This window comes from Hyperolius riggenbachi, chromosome 1 (genome assembly GCF_040937935.1).
Source record: "Hyperolius riggenbachi isolate aHypRig1 chromosome 1, aHypRig1.pri, whole genome shotgun sequence".
Lineage (NCBI taxonomy): Eukaryota > Metazoa > Chordata > Amphibia > Anura > Hyperoliidae > Hyperolius > Hyperolius riggenbachi.
In genome coordinates, this window is record NC_090646.1 from 59468025 (window position 1) to 59487922 (window position 19898).

Consider the following 19898-nt stretch of genomic DNA (forward strand, 5'->3'; position numbering starts at 1 on the left):
AATAAAAATCCAATTTCCGCTAACTTTTGACAAAAAATAAAATCTTCTATGAACTCATCATACACCTAACAGAATACCTTGGGGTGTCTTCTTTCTAAAATGGGGTCACTTGTGGGGTTCCTATACTGCCCTGGCATTTTAGGGGCCCTAAACCGCGAGGAGTAGTCTAGAAAACAAATGCCTCAAAATGACTGTTCAGGGGTATAAGCATCTGAAAATTTTGATGACAGGTGGTCTATGAGGGGGCAAATTTTGTGGAACCGGTCATAAGCAGGGTGGCCTCTTAGATGACAGGATGTATTGGGCCTGTTCTGATGGATAGGAGTGCTAGGGGGGTGACAGGAGGTGATTGATGGGTGTCTCAGGGGGCGGTTAGAGGGGAAAATAGATGCAATCAATGCACTGGGGAGGTGATCGGAAGGGGGTCTGAGGGGGATCTGATGGTTTGGCCGAGTGATCAGGAGCCCACACGGGGCAAATTAGGGCCTGATCTGATGGGTAGGTGTGCTAGGGGGTGACAGGAGGTGATTGATGGGTGTCTCAAGGTGTGATTAGAGGGGGGAAATAGATGCAAGCAATGCACTGGCGAGGTGATCAGGGCTGGGGTCTGAGGGCGTTCTGAGGTGTCGGCGGGTGATTGGGTGCCTTAGGGGCAGATTAGGGTCTAATCTGATGGGTAACAGTGACAGGTGGTGATAGGGGGTGATTGATGGGTAATTAGTGAGTGTTTAGAGGAGAGAAGAGATGTAAACACTGCATTTGGGAGGTGATCTGATGTCGGATCTGCGGGCGATCTATTGGTGTGGGTGGGTGATCAGATTGCCCGCAAGTGGCAGGTTAGGGGCTGATTGATGGGTGGCAGTGCCAGGGGGTGATTGATGGGTGGCAGTGACAGTGGGTGATTGACAGGTGATCAGTGGGTTATTACAGGGAATAACAGATGTAAATATTGCACTGGCGAATTGATAAGGGGGGGTCTGAGGGCAATCTGAGCGTGTGGGCGGGTGATTGGGTGCCGGCAAGGGGCAGATTAGGGTCTAATCTGATGGGTAACAGTGACAGGTGGTGATAGGGGGTGATTGATGGGTAATTAGTGAGTGTTTAGAGGAGAGAAGAGATGTAAACACTGCATTTGGGAGGTGATCTGATGTCGGATCTGCGGGCGATCTATTGGTGTGGGTGGGTGATCAGATTGCCCGCAAGGGGCAGGTTAGGGGCTGATTGATGGGTGGCAGTGACAGGGGGTGATTGATGGGTGGCAGTGACAGGGGGTGATTGACGGGTGATCAGTGGGTTATTACAGGGAATAACAGATGTAAATATTGCACTGGCGAATTGATAAGGGGGGGGTCTGAGGGCAATCTGAGCGTGTGGGCGGGTGATTGGGTGCCCGCAAGAGCAGATTAGGGTCTAATCTGATGGGTAACAGTGACAGGTGGTGATAGGGGGTGATTGATGGGTAATTAGTGGGTGTTTAGAGGAGAGAAGAGATGTAAACACTGCATTTGGGAGGTGATCTGATGTCGGATCTGCGGGCGATCTATTGGTGTGGGTGGGTGATCAGATTGCCCGCAAGGGGCAGGTTAGGGGCTGATTGATGGGTGGCAGTGACAGGGGGTGATTGATGGGTGGCAGTGACAGGGGGTGATTGACAGGTGATCAGGGGGGATAGATGCATACAGTACACGGGGGGGGGGGTGTCTGGGGGGTGGGGGTCGTGATCAGGAGGGAGTAGGGGGCAGATTAGGAACTAAAAAAAAAAAATAGCGTTGACAGATAGTGACAGGGAGTGATTGATGGGTGATTAGGGGGGTGATTGGGTGCAAACAGTGGTCTGGGGGGTGGGCAGGGGGGGGTCTGAGGGGTGCTGTGGGCGATCAGGGGGCAGGGGGGGGGGGTAAATCAGTGTGCTTGGGTGCAGACTAGGGTGGCTGCAGCCTGCCCTGGTGGTCCCTCGGACACTGGGACCACCAGGGCAGGAGGCAGCCAGTATAATAGGCTTTGTATACATTACAAAGCCTATTATACACTTTCCGTGCAGCGATTGGGCAGCTAGTAACCCGCCGGCGCTTCCGAACGGCCGGCGGGTTACAGCGAGCGGTGGGCGGAGCCAGTCCCCGGCGGCTGATCGCGTCACAAATGACGCGATCGCCGCATAGCCACTCCCGCAGCCGCCACCGCCGATGGGCGTATTGCGGTCGTTTGGGCCCGGACTTTGCCGCCGCCCATCGGCTGAGGGCGGTCCTTAAGTGGTTAAAGAGACACTGAAGCGAGAATAAATCTCGCTTCAGTGCTTATATTCAGCAGGGGCACGTGTGCCCCTGCTAAAACGCCGCTATCCCGCGGCTAAACGGGGGTCCCTTCACCCCCAACCCCCCCCCCCCCCCCGCAAAATCAACGACCAAATTGGTCGTAGATTTTGCTGCTGCTGGAGGCAGGGCTAACGGCTGCAGCCCTACCTCACAGTGCGTCTATCAGCGGCGCATCGCCGCCTCTCCCCCGCCCCTCTCAGTGAAGGTAGACTGAGAGGGGCGGGGGAGAGGCGGAGATACGCGCTGACAGACGCGCGTGAGGGCAGGGCTGCGGCGGTTAGCCCTGTCCCAATGCGGAAGCGCTCCTCGCTGCACGGAGGGGATTTTGAAGGGACCCCCGTTTAGCCGCGCGATAGCGGCGTTTTAGCACGGGCACACATACCCCTGCTAACTATGAGCTCTGAAGCGAGATTTATTCTCGCTTCAGAGACTCTTTAAGACTTTTCTCTACATGATTTGGCATTGTGAGATCACATGACCTAATTTTCAAACCTTTTAAGTGACCCTCTCACTTTCCCCACATAATAAAATCTAGTGATACATAGATATATAGTGATGTGAAAAACTATTTGCCCCCTTCCTGATTTCTTATTCTTTTGCATGTTTGTCACACTTAAATATTTCTGCTCATCAAAAACCGTTAACTATTAGTCAAAGAAAACATAATTGAACACAAAATGCAGCTTTAAATGATGGTTTTTATTATTTAGTGAGAAAAAAACCCTCTAAATCTACATGGCTCTGTGTGATAAAGTGATTGCCCCCCTTGTTAAAAAAGAACTTAACTGTGGTTTATCACACCTGATTTCAATTTCTGTAGTCACCCCCAGGCCTGATTACTGCCACACCAGTTTCAATCAAGAAATCACTTAAATAGGAGCTATCTGACACAGAGAAGTAGACCAAAAGCAGCTCAAAAGCTAGACATCATGCCAAGATCCAAAGAAATTCAGGAACAAATGAGAACAAAAGTAATTGAGCGCTATCAGTCTGGTAAAGGTTATAAAGCCATTTCTAAAGCTTTAGGACTCCAGCGAACCACAGTGAGAGCCATTATCCACAAATGGCAAAAAACGTGAAACAGTGATGAACCTTCCCAGCCGACCAAAATTACCCCAAGAGCGCAGAGAAAAACTCATCCGAGAGGCCACAAAAGACCCCAGGACAACATCTAAAGAACTGCAGGCCTCACTTGCCTCAATTAGGGTCAGTGTTCACGACTCCACCATAAGAAAGACTGGGCAAAAACGGCCTGCATGGCAGATATCCAAGGCGCAAACCACTTTTAAGCAGAAAAGAACATTAAGGCTCGTCTCAATTTTGCTAAAAAAAACATCTCAATGATTGCCAAGACTTTTGAGAAAATACCTTGTGGACCGACGAGACAAAAGTTGAACTTTTTGGAAGGTGCGCGTCCCGTTACATCTGGCGTAAAAGTAACAGCATTTCAGCAAAAGAACATCATACCAACAGTAAAATATGGTGGTGGTAGTGTGATGGTCTGGGGTTGTTTTGCTGCTTCAGGACCTGGAAGGCTTGCTGTGATAGATGGAACCATGAATTCTACTGTCTACCAAAAAATCCTGAAGGAGAGTGTCTGGCCATCTGTTCGTCAACTCAAGCTGAAGCGATCTTGGGTGCTGCAGCAGGACAATGACCCAAAACACACCAGCAAATTCACCTCTGAATGGCTGAAGAAAAACAAAATGAAGACTTTGGAGTGGCCCAGTCAAAGTCCTGACCTGAATCCTATTGAGATGTTGTGGCATGACCTTAAAAAGGCGGTTCATGCTAGACAACCCTCAAATAAAGCTGAATTACAACAATTCTGCAAAGATGAGTGGACCAAAATTCCTGTAAAGCGCTTTAAAAGACTTGTTGCACGTTATCGCAAACGCTTGATTGCAGTTATTGCTGCTAAGGGTGGCCCAACCAGTTATTAGGTTCAGGGGGCAATTTCTTTTTCACACAGGGCCATGTAGGTTTTGAGGTTTTTTCTCACTAAATAATAAAAACCACAATATAAAACTGCATTTTGCGTTCAATTATGTTATCTTTGACTAATAGTTAACAGTTTTTGATGAGCAGAAACATTTAAGTGTGACAAACATGCAAAAGAATAAGAAAGCAGGAAGGGGGCAAATAGTTTTTCACATCACTGAATATAGATAGATAGAGATATCTATCTATCTATCTATCTATCTATCTATCTATCTATCTATCTATCTATCTAATAGATAGATAGATAGATAGATAGATAGATAGATAGATTTTTTTTTTTTTGGGTGGGGGGGGGGGGTTATCTGAACAATAAAAAGTCTTTTTGATACAGGAACGGCAACCGCACTGAAGTGTCTCGTTTTTCAATTGTGAGCTTATTTCTATATGTGAGATATCGTGGAGAGGGTGACTAAGGTCCGTGGGGTATTGAAGGTGTGATGCATTTAGTTGTAGCAGCATTGATCTGTCAGTGCTGTAGATGTCTGGATTGCTGCCTGGAGTTACTGCTTATTAGTTGCCTGTTCATCTTCCCCCATAAAAAGTTATTTCTGCGTTTGAATCACCAGACGACAGTCATTAAAAGCGCTTGGCTTTGTCCTCGGCCACTGTTCGCCCGCAGAGCTTGGAGTAAGGCCTCCGCTCATCACCGCTAAGCTGGCAGCTCAGCACAGCTCCAGTGTGTGCTTTCAGGAAAATAGCTCACTGCTGGAAAACCAATACTTGCTGAATAATCCCAGCAGCAGGAGGAACTGTATCAAACGGACAGTTAATGGATATCTCCGCTGCAATTATTATTACATACTGTTTGTGAAGTGAGCTCCTGCATTTATAATATAATCCACAGTTACACTCTCAGAGTGAAAGTACAGCTGCTGTCAGGTGACAATTTCTCCTTCTCTCTAACAGACACTATTCAATAGTGCTGCAAAATTTCACCTCAGCAAATAGTGTTGTGTAGCTCAATATAGCCTGACTGCTGACCACTCCCACAAGATTCTCCTCACCCCTCCTCTTTGATGACTCATGCTGTCCGGACACAAGAAAAACAGAGAAATGCACCCTGTGTGTTTTTAGAGAGGGGAGCCTGTCTAATTCCCCCTCATCTGTATGTAATCACAAGTGTAATTTGATCTCAGCTGTGACAGCACAGAAATTCGACAGTCCTCGGCAGACACAGCTACAGCTTTGTCTGCTTCCATGAAGGCAGGAAGTAGACACACTGCAGATTTATTGCAGGAGTTCTGTAAGCTGTAACATAGAAATGTTTTTTAAGGGCTGGTTCACACGGGCGTCTGCTGAGCTTTTGCTTGGCATTGCGTTCAAACGCCAGCGTTTCAAAGCTAGCTTTTGAAGGCTTTTGGGAAGCGTTCAAGGCTAGCAGTTCTGGTCTTTGCTATTGTTTCCTGGCGTTTACCACCTCTGAAAGCAGCATGTTGCTTTCGAGACTAGACGCAACGCCGGGATCTACCACCAGGCTTTCATGAAAGCCTGCAAAAGCCAGCTCTAAACGCTCCCATTCACTTGCATGGGATAGCAGTAGATCCCAAAAAACGCTGTGTCTGAAACGCCGCGTTAAACGCCACAAAAACGCCCGTTTGAACCTGGTCATTATGCTGTTGCTTATTTTTTTAGAGAAGAGAGGAAGTTCTGAGTTCAGGTCCGTTTTAATTTTGCTTACAGTTCCACATTGCTATTCCATTGGTTTCTGTTCCTCTTCCTGATGTTTGTAATTATGGATAAGAAGGGATGCTGCTCGCATTAAATGCATCGGAAGTTTGTTTCCCTTTACTCTGATTTTGTAAAATCATAAAACTCTACATGTGACTTGTAAGCGTGAAACCAGCTCCTCCCTAAATGCCATCACGCTTCAAGGAAGATGCCGCCCTTGAGGCAGGGCTGCGGAATCGCTACAAAAATCATCTCTGACTCTTCAGTTTATGAAACCACCGCCTCAGAGTGCCCAAAATTACTCCAACTCCTCGAGTCAGACTCAACAGCCTTGCGGTTTAAAAGAAACCTGCTTTGACTAAAGTGGTCCTGGTTTCCCAGAGTGAATGGGTTTGTGGCTCAATTCACAGTCTTGTCACTAGTGTAAATATTATAAGCCCAGAATGCAGTAGTCAGGTCGCACTCCATGTAGGATTCCCAAGTGCTGGACCAGTAATCGGTATTAAAAAAAATCCACAGGGTCCGAAAACGGAGTATAACGTAAACGTCCTTTGATTGTGTCGTACACCAGACATCCATCTGAGCACCATCTCTATTCTGTACACAGACACACACACAGACACACACACACAGACACACACACACAGACACACACACACACACACACACACACAGACACACACACAGACACACACACAGACACACACACAGACACACACACAGACACACACACAGACACACACAGACACACACAGACACACACAGACACACACACAAAATTGTGTAGGTAACCATCATAAAATTGGCCAATCAAAATTGAATGTGTGTGCCAAGCTTTAAGTACACCTGAACTGAGAGGGAAATGGTGGCTGCCATATTTGTTTTCTTTTTAAGCAATACCAGTTGTCTGGCATCCTGCTGATCTCTCTGGCTGCAGTAGAGTTTAAATAACACACCTGAAACAAGCATGCATACATCTGATCTGCATGCTTGTTCAGGGTCTATGGCTTTAGCTTCGTACAAACCAGGGCTGTGGAGTCGGTACATAAATCTTCCGACTCCTCAGTTTATGAAACCACCGACTCCAACTCCAGGTAAACAAAATTGCTCTGACTCGGAGTCCACTGCCCTGGTACAAACACATGACTAAAGCCGGCTGAGGCAGCCAATAACGACAGTCTCAGCTGCTATTCAGGAGTGTGTACAGCACCCCAGACTGCTGCTATGCAAGCAATCCACCCAGCGGATCAACTTGGCCAAGCGATGGCCAACTCCTCTGTGCACACAGCTCCACCACCCGCCAGATGACATCACCTACACGACGCTCTGTCGTCCCTCTACAGCAATCAGCTGGTGGCGTTGGCAGAGTCTCATCACATTGCCTGTAAATCAGTCTTCTTGTGAGACTTTTCTTGTGAGCAGAAGCGGCAGCCAGAGAATGCCGAACCCGAGCATCGCGGGGTCCTGGTGGGCAGCCCCCAAAATTACCCGGCACCTATTTTACATGCACACAAACAGAAATGGGGGGGGGGGTACCCTAAAAAAGTGTACAGAAGATGCACTCACCCCTTCCTCCTCAATACAACTCTTCTGGCTTGGAAATACACAGGGTGCTTTCAGATGTAAAAAGATTAGAAAACTTGCAAACATTTTTGTTTTGTTACTTTGTTTTTAGACTGACTCCTGTATCGCACGCCAATCTGAACCACAACACTTATAATCAAATAACAGCATAATCCTTCAACTGACTAGGTTAACCATTCGGAAATATCTAAACTTTCAAAACAAATAAGTAAACCATCCCCCCCCTGTACAGGGGCTCTGCATGTAAAAAATAGTTTTGCTTGGAGAAGCATCCTCTAACAATGACAAATATTTACGTGCTGGGGGGATGCCGCAGGCGCTGTCGCTGGGCCCTGGTTGGTACACAGCAATGGCTTTAATTTAGCTGGATTCCACATGGGGTAGGTCATGTCTACAAGACACAATGACTGCACGGCACAAACAACTCAAGTAATAAAGCACCAAAGACACAATGACAAGTCCCCATAAACATCATTCAGCGTCCGGAAGGCTCGTTTTCTTGTAAGAAAAAAAACCCTTAAAACAAAAAAAAGGAAAAACTCTGTACGGATCAGTCCCAGATTCGTATCTCAACCAGAAAACAATCTGCAAGGAGTTTGTATGCTCTTTTGTTTGCGTCTGTTTCCTCCATGTGCTCCAATTTCCTTACTTATCCGCCAATCTTACTGGTAGGTAAATTGGCTTCCACCAAAAATGAGACTAGATTGTGGTAGGGATTATAGATGAGCCCCTCCTGAAGGACAGCTAAACACTACTTCCAGTGTAAAATAAAGATCCTACAATGTAAGGCTCTCTGTAATCGTTGCAAGAATTGGTGGGACTCTGGGTTAATCACCCACTGGCCGGCAATTCATTAAAGAGACACTGAAGCGGAAACAAAAATGATGATATGATTTGTATCTGTAGTACAGCTAAGAAATAAAACATTAGGAGCACAGACATAAGTCTAATAGTGTTTCTAGCACAGGAAGAGTTAAGAAACTCCAGTTATCTATGAAAGTTGTGGAGCTCTGTCTTCTGAAGCTTGTTATCTCAACTGTCAGTCACTGTATTTTATTTTTCTCTGCAGAAGACAGGTCAATAGTTCACTGGCCTGCTCTGTAAAATCATTAGAATGCCGAGTAGTGTGTAAACTGCAAAATATTAGAGAATGATGTAATGTTATAAAAAAAACTATATAACTGAAAATAAAAATATGAGAATATTTTCTTTGCTACTAATGTTCTAATAATTATCCGTACTACACAACCAATTATATCATATCTGGTTTTATTTTATTTTTTTTGCTTCAATGTCTGTCAGAAACTCCGCTGCCCATTCTAACAATCTTACCCTCATTTATGTAAAGGAAACCAGAGACATTAATGAACCTCCAGACTAAAAATCTTGGTATTTCTTTAACAGTTTCACAGCATCAGAACTTTGTGTTTCTTATACAAGCCTCATTTTTAGCTGCACAGAAAAATCTGCCCGGGCATTTTTCCCCTGATGCTGTACAAAGCATAATGGGAATTTTGATGTTCTCATTCTGCTGTTTTGGCGCAAATTTTTTTTTTTTCAATTTTTAATTGAAGCTTAGTGCGTACAGCTGAGAGGGGTGATCAGGACACAGGACAGTTGTAACTCTGCCTCATGCTCTCTGTCACTTCCTTTCAACTAAAAAGTGCACATGTGCAGAAGACTATGACTGACGCGACTGAGCCAGTTACCGGGGCTGATCACGGGACAACAGCAAGGGACTCGTGCTTATGGGGCTGGAGGAAGCCCCGGGTAACTATCAAATCTTTATTAAACATCTCTGGTACATTTTAAAATGTATCACAGATGGCAGCATCTTTATTGCTGGCAAGGTGCATCAGTGTGCAATCTTTAGGGATCAGTTGATTTCCCAGAGTGCTCTGTGGGGAGAAGGCTGCGTGACATCATAGCCTAGGCTAAGCATCAGTGGAAGGGTGGGGTTACATAGCAATATACAGCAGTAGGAAGGGTTTCTGATGCTGAAACCAGGGTAATTAACGTAAAAACTGGTATCCTGAGTAATGTATTTCATTCTACTAAATGTTATTACCGTTCCGGAATGTTAATTCTTGTCTTGCAGTTCTCTCTTGCTCAAATTTAATAATAAAATGTTTAAGATGCTGCAATTTGTTGGTTTGGATAAAAGGTTTACAGACAGACAGAAAGCTAGTGGTTAGGATGGGCAGTAAGCTGATAGGGTGGGGGGAGGAGAGGACAGAAAGCTGACGGGTGGAAAGGGGGGGGGGGGGCAGAAAGCTGGTGGGGAGGAGGCTGGGGAGAGGGATGGATCGAGGTGGACAAACTGCTGGTGGGTGGGGGGGTAGCTGGCAGGGAGGAGAATAAGGATGGGAAGGGGTTAATGGAGGGCAGTGTTCTCCCCAGAATTGTTTTCCAGCCCAGTGGCATGGAAAAGTGGCCGGGTGGGGCGACATGAGAAAAAGGAGGGCCGGTGTTTCTGTGCACAACTCTGCTAACAGCAGAGGAGGAGGTGAGCCAATGACAGCCGGGTGCTAACAAAAACTAGACGGGTGGAGCACCCGGCTAAAAGAGCTTGGGGAGAACACTGGAGGGGATGGGTAAGAGATGGAGAGAGAGCAGCTGGGGAAGGGAAGGGTGAGGAGATTGCAAAAGGATGGACAGAATGCTGATGGGGAGTGGTATACAGGGAGGGGATGGGCAAGTGACAAAGATGATGGGGAAGGGGAGGGGAGAGACTGGCAGAAAGCTTTGGACAAGGGATGGATAGAAAGAAAGCTGAGAGGGACTGGCACACAGAATGCAGATGGGAAGAAGTGAACAGAAAGCTGACGGGGAGGGGATTGAAAGCTGATAGGGTGGGTGCGTACAGGGAAAACTAAAGTGGGAAGGGAATTGGGTGATAAGAGAAGTGTAATGGGGATAGGGCAGAGGATGGGGTGGGATCAGAGCAGAATAGGAGAGAAATGAACAGGGACAGGAATGTATGGAAGATTAATGAAGTCTGGCAGGGATGGGAGACATTATTCTGTCTGTGCACAGAAGCCAGGACTTCTCTTAAGCTTACTGACCACCAGTACACAGAGGACAGCTCATCGCCTCCCAATCACATAGTCCATCACAAAGTCCAAATCGCGTAGTCCATCTAGAAGTTCTGCTGCAACTTTATACGAGGTGTGTACACACATTTAATTTTGACTGAGCAATAATTGGGCAATTTTATCCTTCCATGCAGTGCGAGAGCTTTCAATATTCAAAATCTATAGGCCTTCATACTATTAAATTGGCTAACCATTGGCCATACCAACTAACCATCAAAATTGGATGTGTGTGAGCAGACCCATCTACACGATACGATTCTTTGTGTGATTCAATTACGACTATTTACAATCCATTTAAATCCGACATGTCCGATCGAGATTCGATTCAATTCGATTTGCCATTGTTTTGCAATGGCAAATCGAATTGAATCCCGATGGGACATGTCGGATTTAATCGGATCGTAAATAGAATCGTAATCGAATCGCACAATTGTGTAGATTGGGCTTAAAGCAAGCCTGTAAAGTGCTTAGAAGCTATTGGTCTAGCTGTGCGATCGTTACATAATGAGTACGTCAGTGGACTGTTTAAGGTGGCCACTAACGATCCAATTTCTAGCGAAAAATCGTTCGAGCAATTCGAAATTCTGATTGGAAGTAAACCAATTTTTGCTTTCTATCTATCACAACCCAAAAGAAAGTACAAATTTTGGTTTGATGAAAATCCAGTCGGACAAGTATTTTTATAATAGTTTGTAATCGATTGCGCCCATCAGAGATTATTAACAACCAATCCAATCAGAATTTCTGATCGCTCTAACGATTTTTCACTAGAAATTGGACCATTAGTGGCCACCTTTATACACAGGAAGTGATGGGCAATCTCTCCAACCAGGAAGCAGACATCAATAAACTCCAGGAATGGTGAAATGAATAAAAGGCACTCACCTTCCGTGATGTGTGCAGCAATACACAGCCGGCGCTCTCGTTTTCTGCTGAAAGAAAACAGGGAAGTGTTATATACAGAAAGGCCAGCCTAAAACTGCTTTATTCATTACAGACTACTATGCAGCCGATTAACGACATATACAGTATTAAAGTGTACCTGTCGGGGAATGGTATTCCTCGTGGGATCCTCAGGGGGTAGCAGGAAAAAAGGGCGCCGGCCATAGATTTTAATTTGACTCTGTAACAACAAAAACCTCCCCTGGGGGGTACTCACCTCGGGTGGGGGAAGCCTCCGGATCCTAATGAGGCTTCCCACGCCGTCCTCTGTCCCACGGGGGTCTCGCCGCAGCCCTCCGAACAGCCGGCGACTGTGCCGACTGTCAGTTCAATATTTACCTTTGCTGGCTCCAGCGGGGGCGCTGTGGCGACTTTCGGCACGGAAATAGACGGAAATACCCGATCTCCGTCGGGTCCGCTCTACTGCGCAGGCGCCGGAAACTTGCGCCTGCGCAGTAGAGCAGACCCGACGGCGATCGGGTATTTCCGCCTACTTCGGCGCCGAGAGGCATCAGAGCGCCTGCGCAGGAGCCAGGAAGGTAAATAATGACGTCACCGCTGCCCGGACTGCACGGAGGGCTACAGCAAGACCCCCGAGGGACGCAGGACGGCGTGGGAAGCCTCATTAGGATCCTGAGGCTTCCCCCACCCGAGGTGAGTACCCCCCAGGGGCCGTTTTGGCGTTACAGTTCCTCTTTAAAGGGAAGGTCCAAGCAAAAAAAAAAAAAAATGAGTTTTACTTACCTGGGGCTTCTACCAGCCCCATGCAGCCATCCTGTGCCCTCGTAGTCACTCACTGCTGCTCCAGTCCCCCGCTGGCAGCTTTCTGACCTCTGAGGTCAGGGCCACATTGCATACATTTTTACGCATTCCAGCTAGTGCAGGAACAAAAATGTATACGTTGCACCACTAACGCGTAAAAATGTATATGTTAATGTTCCTGCACTAGCGGGAATGCGTAAAAATGTACGCAATGCGGCCCTGACCTCCGAGGTCAGAAAGCTGCCAGCGGGGGACTGGAGCAGCAGTGAGTGACTACGAGGGCACAGGATGGCTGCATGGGGCTGGTAGAAGCCTCAGGTAAGTGAAACTCTTTTTTTTCTGCTTGGACCTTCCCTTTAAAGCGGAATATAACCCTGCATTTCAACTTTGCTCTAAAACATTATTTACAGCATATTATATGCAACCAGCATTTTATTTTTTTACTAGACCAGCATTGGAAGGGTTAAACACAGAGGTTTAAAGAGGCACTTAAGCCAACCTTTTTTTTTAAACCTGACAGTGTGCACAGTAGAGGAGCCAGATAAGAGTCTTACCGCAGTGTTTGTTTTCTTATCTGGTCCTCTGTTTCCCATAAATCCGCCCTGACAGCCAGCCCTGTCGGCGCCTGACGGCGAATGACCCAGGATAGTAAACACATAAATCATTCCTTCCTCGCTGGGTCCTTCTGCCGCCGGCGCCGCTGCCTGTACTGAGCTGTGCGAGTGCCTGAACATTGGAAGCGTGCGCGCGTGTGCACGGCGCGGGGGGGCGCGTGCACGGCGCGATTTGCATTGCATAGAAGCAGTGCATGAGCGAGCGTAGCTAGGAGGCAGAAGATGTAGGAAGCTAACAAGCGCTGGCTGACCCGGAAATAGTTCCGGCCAGCAGCGCCATTTTGAATAAATTATAATTAATCACCTTGCCGGTAACAACGTAACTAAAGGCTCCAGAGCGGCGCTACACAAGCGAAATTGCAGGGCTGGGAAAGAAGATTAAGGTAATATCTTCATTTTGAAAAACGATCCTGGCTTAAGGTTCACTTTAAAGTTCCATGGAGAGATATGCAGACACTCTTTGGCTGTCCTCCAGCTCCTTCTCAGTCAGAGAGATGAGTCATATGCCACACTTAGATACATTTATGTAAACAAAATGTATCTATGTCAGCTTCCAATGCGCCTGCATTTCTGTCCAGTAACTTTAAAGCTCTGTGTAACCCTTCCAATGCTGGTCTAGTAAAAAAAAAATGCTGGTTGCATATAATATACTGTAAATAATGTTTTAGAGCAAAGTTGAAATGCAGGGTTATATTCCGCTTTATTAATACAGCGAAAAAAAGCAGAAAAAGCAGAAAAAGGGCACCACGATAAATATCTAACATTAGAACATTAAAGTTTTTGAAGTATGTTTTCGTTTTTAGAAGCTTGCAACGTTTTCGTGTTTGTCACATTATTTTGTTTGCATGTACAGATTCAGTGTTCTCCCCAGGCTCTTTTAGCTGGGTGCTCCACCCGGGTAGTTTTGGTGAGCACCCGGCTGTCATCTGCTCACCTCCTCCTATGCTGTAAGCATAATTGCTCACAGAAGCACTGGCCCTGCATTCTCTCATCTTACCCCACCCGGCTATTTTTTCATGCCACCCGGGTGAAAAAAACATTTCTGGGGAGAACACTGCAGATTTTACGTTATCAAAAATATTATTGTTTCTATGTGTAAAAGGGTGTTTCTGCAGAGAGAGTGGTTAGGGTTAGGCACCACACAGGTGGGGGTTAGGGTTAGGCACCACCGGGGGGTAATTAGGGTTAGGCACCACCAGGGGAGGGTTCTGTGTGAGAGTAGAGTTGGGTTAAGTTGGTTTGTTGAATGAACTATTTTTAACATTAATATCTTTTCGTTATTTCCCGTCTGTTTTAACAACGGTATTTATCATTAACCAAGCTTGACAACGATGTTTATCGTTATCAGATTTAGTTATCCCGCCAGGCCCTTTTTCATGCACGCTCATAGGCTTTCCCATCCTCTTCCACTGCGGTCTGCTCTGCAGGCTCACACACACAAACAGCAGAATGGACTTACTTGGGTTGAGCCGATCAGATCCGTGCTACAGCGCAGGTGTGAGCCGTCTGTGTCTGTGCGGTAGCATGGACCCAATCAAGTTAGCTATTTTTGCTGAAGCATGAGAGGGTCCGTGCTGCCCCGCAGGCACAGTGCAGGCGTGCTTTGGGAGTCCCTACTGTTGAACAGCTTGGTGGAGAAGGACAGGAGAAGCCTCTAGGTCCTAGGTTCTCAACGTGTGGTCCGCGTACAACAGGGGATACTTCTGATGGTTCCAGGGGGTACTCAGCCTTCATATACTTAACCAATACCAAATTTAGAGTTTTAGAAAAATGATAAAGCTTATTTAAACACAAATTAGTATTTTAGCTGATTAAAAGCAATAGTAAATGCTTGGAAATTGTTTAGAACCAATTAGCATGTACTACGGTTAAATATATATTTGTCAAGGGATACTTGTGATAATGTTTACTATGCCAGGGGGTACTTGGTGAGTACAAGGGTTTAAAAGGGGTACATACCAATAAAATGCTGAGAAATACTGCTCTAGAGCAGGGGTCCCCAACCTTTTTAAGCCCGGGGCCCACTATCCCGACCAAACTTTTCTCTGCCCCCCCCCCCCGGGAGGGGGGCGTGGTTAGTGGGGGTGTGGTTAGTGGCGGCGGCGCCCCCCCCCCCTCTTTTCCCTGATTTTGAGTGTAGTATATAGGTAAGTAGGTATCTAGGTATAGTTGCCCCCAGTATAGGTAGCTAACACAGTTGCCCCTGTATAAGGACTATAGTTGCCTCAGTATAGTTAGTTAGGTAGTATAGTTACCCCAATATAGTTAGTATAGTTACCCCAGTATAGCAAGTACAGTTAGCCCAGTATAGCAAGTACAGTTATCCCAGTGTAGCAAGTACAGTTATCCCAGTGTAGCTAGTACAGTTATCCCAGTGTAGCTAGTACAGTTAGCCCAGTAGTTACCCCAGTATAGCTGCCCCAGTGTAGCTAGCAGAGGTGCCCTCTCCCCCCCCCCCCCCCCCCCCCGCGGCCGCCGCTCCTGTTACCTTATGAGCGGGCGTCCGCTTCCTTCCTTATATTCCTCCAGCCGCGGCTCTCCTCTTCGCAGCATGTCGTATTACAGCAGCGCTTCCTGCGCGGCTGCTGTAAGGAGGGAAGGAGGAGGGGTAGTGGCTTCCTGTAGCGGCGATACGCATCACCGTTACCATGGGAACTGCTGTCCCGGCTCCCTTGGCTCCTTACAGCAGCCGCGCAGGAAGCGCTGCTGTAATACGATATGCTGCGAAGAGGAGAGCCGCGACTGAAGGAACATAAGGAAGGAAGCGGCCGCCCGCTCGTAAGGTAACAGGAGCGGCGGCCGCGGGGGGAGAGGGAGAAGCCGCGGGCCCCCAGAAATCTGCCCAAGGACCCCCAGGGGGCCACGGCCCCCAGGTTGGGGACCCATGCTCTAGAGGACTCAGAGGCTTTCCCCTCCCAGGGTATAGGGAGGGAGAAGTCAGTGTTTGCCAATTGTAAATGTTTTCTGATTTACATTCTGAAATGTATTACTGGTGGTGACATCTTTACTCCTGCCAGGTAATCTGTACTGAATGTTTTTGTTTTTTTTTTAGTTCTGAAGTCAGTGCAAAATATACCTCGTCTCCCACAATGTTTTTCCAGTGATGCTTAGCCTAGGAGCATCAGCTATGACAGTACCAATCTACAGCAATATATAGATACAGGAAGTGGTTCTCTATTCTGAATGCGGATATCAGGGGGTGCACCTGAAAATTGCAAAAAGCATTTCAAGCTAACAGGCAGTGTGCTTTGCCCTCCTCCCCTTTTCTGTCCTGAGATTTGGAGCTGTGAATTCTGCAGGCCTCACAAGGCTTGGCTCAGCAGGGCGGGGCTAATCTGACAGCCGGGCAGAATATGGGTGCAGCATGATGGATTGGGCGAGAATTGCTCCTAAATGTCTGCGTGGGCCTCTGTGAGCACAATATTATCTCCCTGTGCGGGTTTACATTATAGGGAGCAACAGATGTAACCTAAAGGATAAGTGAATGCATAAATAACACGCTGAACACATTTCACAGCTCTCCCTGATCAATAGTTCCATTAACATACATTATTCATTTTATTCCTCGTCCCGGAGATCCGAGACGCCCCCTCCCCCGGATGCTCCACGTATGCATCATAAGCAGCCTGGGCTACAGAAACACTCCATGACATTTCACTGCTCACTCTATACCTTATTGCAAATGTTCTGTCATTCACGTATTCTAGCTCTGAGGTTTTTATTATATAGCCCAAGCAATTTGTCTAGAAATCTCAGAACGGTGTCCCAGGATTTAAAGTGAACACGAGGGGAAAGGGATATAGGAGGTTGACATGTTTGTTTCCTTTTAAAGGATACCCGAGGTGTCATGTGACATTATGAGATAGACATGTGTATGTACAGTGCCTAGCACACAAATAACTAGGCTGTGTTCCTTTTTTTCTTTCTCTGCCTGAAAGAGTTAAATATCAGGTATGTAAGTGGCTGACTCAGTCCTGACTCAGACAGGAAGTGACTATAGTGTGACCCTCACTGATAAGAAATTCCAACTATAAGACACTTTCCTAACAGAAAATGGCTTCTGAGAGCAGGAAAGAGATAAAAAGGTTCAATAGTTCATAGATTTTAGCTCTAGCATACTTCAATGAATGTGTCAAACAAAAACAATAGCAGCATAATAATGGCAGTATTTGTATAGCGCCTTTCTCCTGTCGGACTCAAAGCGCTTGCGAGGCAGCCACTAGAGCGCACTCAGTAGGCAGTAGCAGTGTTAGGGAGTCTTGCCCAATGAACTCCTTACTGAATTACTGGCTTACTGAACAGGCAGAGCCGAGATTCGAACCCAGGTCTCCCATGTCAGAGGCAGAGCCCTTAACTATTACACCATCCAGCCATTCATGCTGGGAATACACCATACAATTTTCTGTTAGATTTTCTGTTAGAATGCATAATTAGATTATTTTCTGTAGAGAATGGTGATTATCTCTGGCGATAATAACAGAAAATTGTATGGTGTAATCCCAGCATAATGCTGGGCATACATGGTTAGATAGTTCTGATCAATCGAGCCACTGATGGCTTGATTGATGAGATCCAACCTGTCCGATCACCGCGGCGGATCGATACCGCACTTGATCCCCGCAGGCGGACAATAGAAAAAAAACGAAGCGCTGATAAGAAGCGCCCGCGGAAACGAGCGGGAATCGATCCGCACGCACGAGTGGTGTCGCACCGGCATAGAGCCGCCGGCTCGATACCGGCGCATAAACAAACCATGTATGCCCAGCATATGATTTTCTGTAAAGGTGTCCACTAGAACAAATATGGGCAGATTCGACCAAGAGACAAATGCATCTCTAATCGAATCTAATCAGAGATATATGTCTCTAATCAAATCTGCCCAGACACTACAGGCCGATTCCCGTCCGATTTCAGCATGAAATCATCCGGGGAATCGGCTGAGCCGTCGCGTCCGTCTCGCCGCTGCCCCCCAAAAATGTAAATTATGTAGTGCATTTATATATTACCTGTCCTGTAGCAGCTCGCCGGGTCCATGCGTCCATCTCGCCGGGTAAGCCACATACAAGCTAGTGGCGCATAGCGTCTGACGTCAGCCGATATGCGCCTTCGTGGCGTCCGAGTGCCGCCGGCATGTATGCAGAACCCGGCAAGATGGACGGAAACCGCGTGGAGGCTGACACCGGACAGGTAATGTATAAATGCACTACACACATTTATACATTGTGGCGGCAGCGGTGGGGGTTTAGTCATCTTGTCGCTCGTTCGCACTCTGGCCGCCGTACCGCCGCGCAACCAACCTAGGACCAAAATTTTCCAGCATGCGCGATCCACCCTGCGGCCAATTTCTTTCCCGAAATTGGCCGCTTGTTGGTCGGGCATGCACTTCGCAGCACCAATTTTCATCCAATTCGATTATAATAATCGAATTGGATGGTGGATTGGTTGGTTGCCTAGTGTTTGGTACCTGCCAGATAGATAATTTCCAACCATCTATCTGCCTAGCAATTAGGCATTGTTCTACTCAGCAGGAGATAACCAGAAGACAATGCACCAGAGATAATGACCAGTCTCTACCAGTACTTTACAGAAAATAATCTAATTGCAGAAAAATCTTACAGAGAATTGTATGGTGTGTACTAGGCATAAGACTAATTTATAAATGAATAGTAAAAGCAATTGTATTCATTATGTTATTTTCACTAGAGTTCCTCTGTAATGCACCGTGTAGTTCTATGAAATATTCCAAGCACAGAAAGCAACGCAGAAAACGTATGGTCACATTACAGCTAATTCCACAAACATCTGCCGGCTGAAAAGCTGTCAGGTTCAGAAAACACTTCCTCCAGCAGAGAGAAAATAGCCCTGTTACAGCCCTGGGAGTCCGCCTGTACAGAGGGGCCCTTGTGGATAAGCAGAGTGACCTAACAGGACCCTGGTCATCATCTGCTGCGCTAAGAGCAATTGTGCAACATGCTGCGTCCTGCAGGTGGGAGCCACGGCCAGAAACCAGAGATCTCTGGGGCGATAAGAGCACTTGCACGTGCCACGGGGGGGATGGGCGCAGGACTAGGCGACGGGATCTGCCGCAGGTGGACTGTAACGCCTGATGTACAGTCATTCCAGCGTAGGCACAGAGCACGCCATAAATGTCCGATTACCACATGACAAATGGGCCATTTAATAGCATAATTACCAGGAGCATGTCATTTTCAATAAGGAAAAAAATACAGCTGCTGCACTTCACAGGGCTAAATATGGCAGCCTCCATATCCCTCTCGCTTCAGTTGTCCTTTAAGGACGACGTACATTTTATTCACTACTATACTTTCTATTTAGGGTCAGAGCTATTACAGCGTTAAGATTTTTTTTTTTCAATGGGGAAATATTAAAGAGGCCCTGTAGTGACATATAGAAGTAAATAATTCAGGATACACCATTTTTACGTTAATTGTGGTTTCAGCATCAGAAATCCTTCCTAGATCTATGTACTGCTGTGTATTGGTATGCAGCCCCGACCCTCCCAGTGAGGAGCTCAGCCTAGGCTGTTTAACTCTGCAAAATTCTCCTCCCAGCCTAGTCTAAACATCACTAAGAGGGTACATACCAATATACAGCAATATAGTGAGATAGGAGGGTTTTTTATGCTAAAAACAAAACAATAAATGTAATGGTTATCTGGAAGAATGCATTACATTTTACTATAGGTCGATGTGGTGCCTCTTAAAGAGAACCAGAGACGAAGCACCCTCATGTATTTTACCATATACAGTGGAGGAAATAATTATTTGACCCCTCACTGATTTTGTAAGTTTGTCCAATGACAAAGAAATGAAAAGTCTCAGAACAGTATCATTTCAATGGTAGGTTTATTTTAACAGTGGCAGATAGCACATCAAAAGGAAAATCGAAACAATAACCTT

At 46.6% G+C, this 19898-nt stretch overlaps 1 protein-coding gene across 4 annotated transcripts in view; it reads right to left on the bottom strand.

Moving 5' to 3' along the window:
* SLC4A11 (solute carrier family 4 member 11) overlaps nucleotides 1–19898 on the bottom strand; it is a 268286-nt gene that overhangs the window by 110076 nt on the left and 138312 nt on the right. For 3 of the 4 annotated variants that reach the window (XM_068274632.1, XM_068274641.1, XM_068274614.1), the window contains exon 4: nucleotides 11546–11592. In XM_068274632.1, the coding sequence (XP_068130733.1) occupies nucleotides 11546–11592 (47 nt within the window). The remainder of the gene's footprint in view (nucleotides 1–11545; nucleotides 11593–19898) is intronic. The other variant, XM_068274623.1, reaches the window with a different exon arrangement.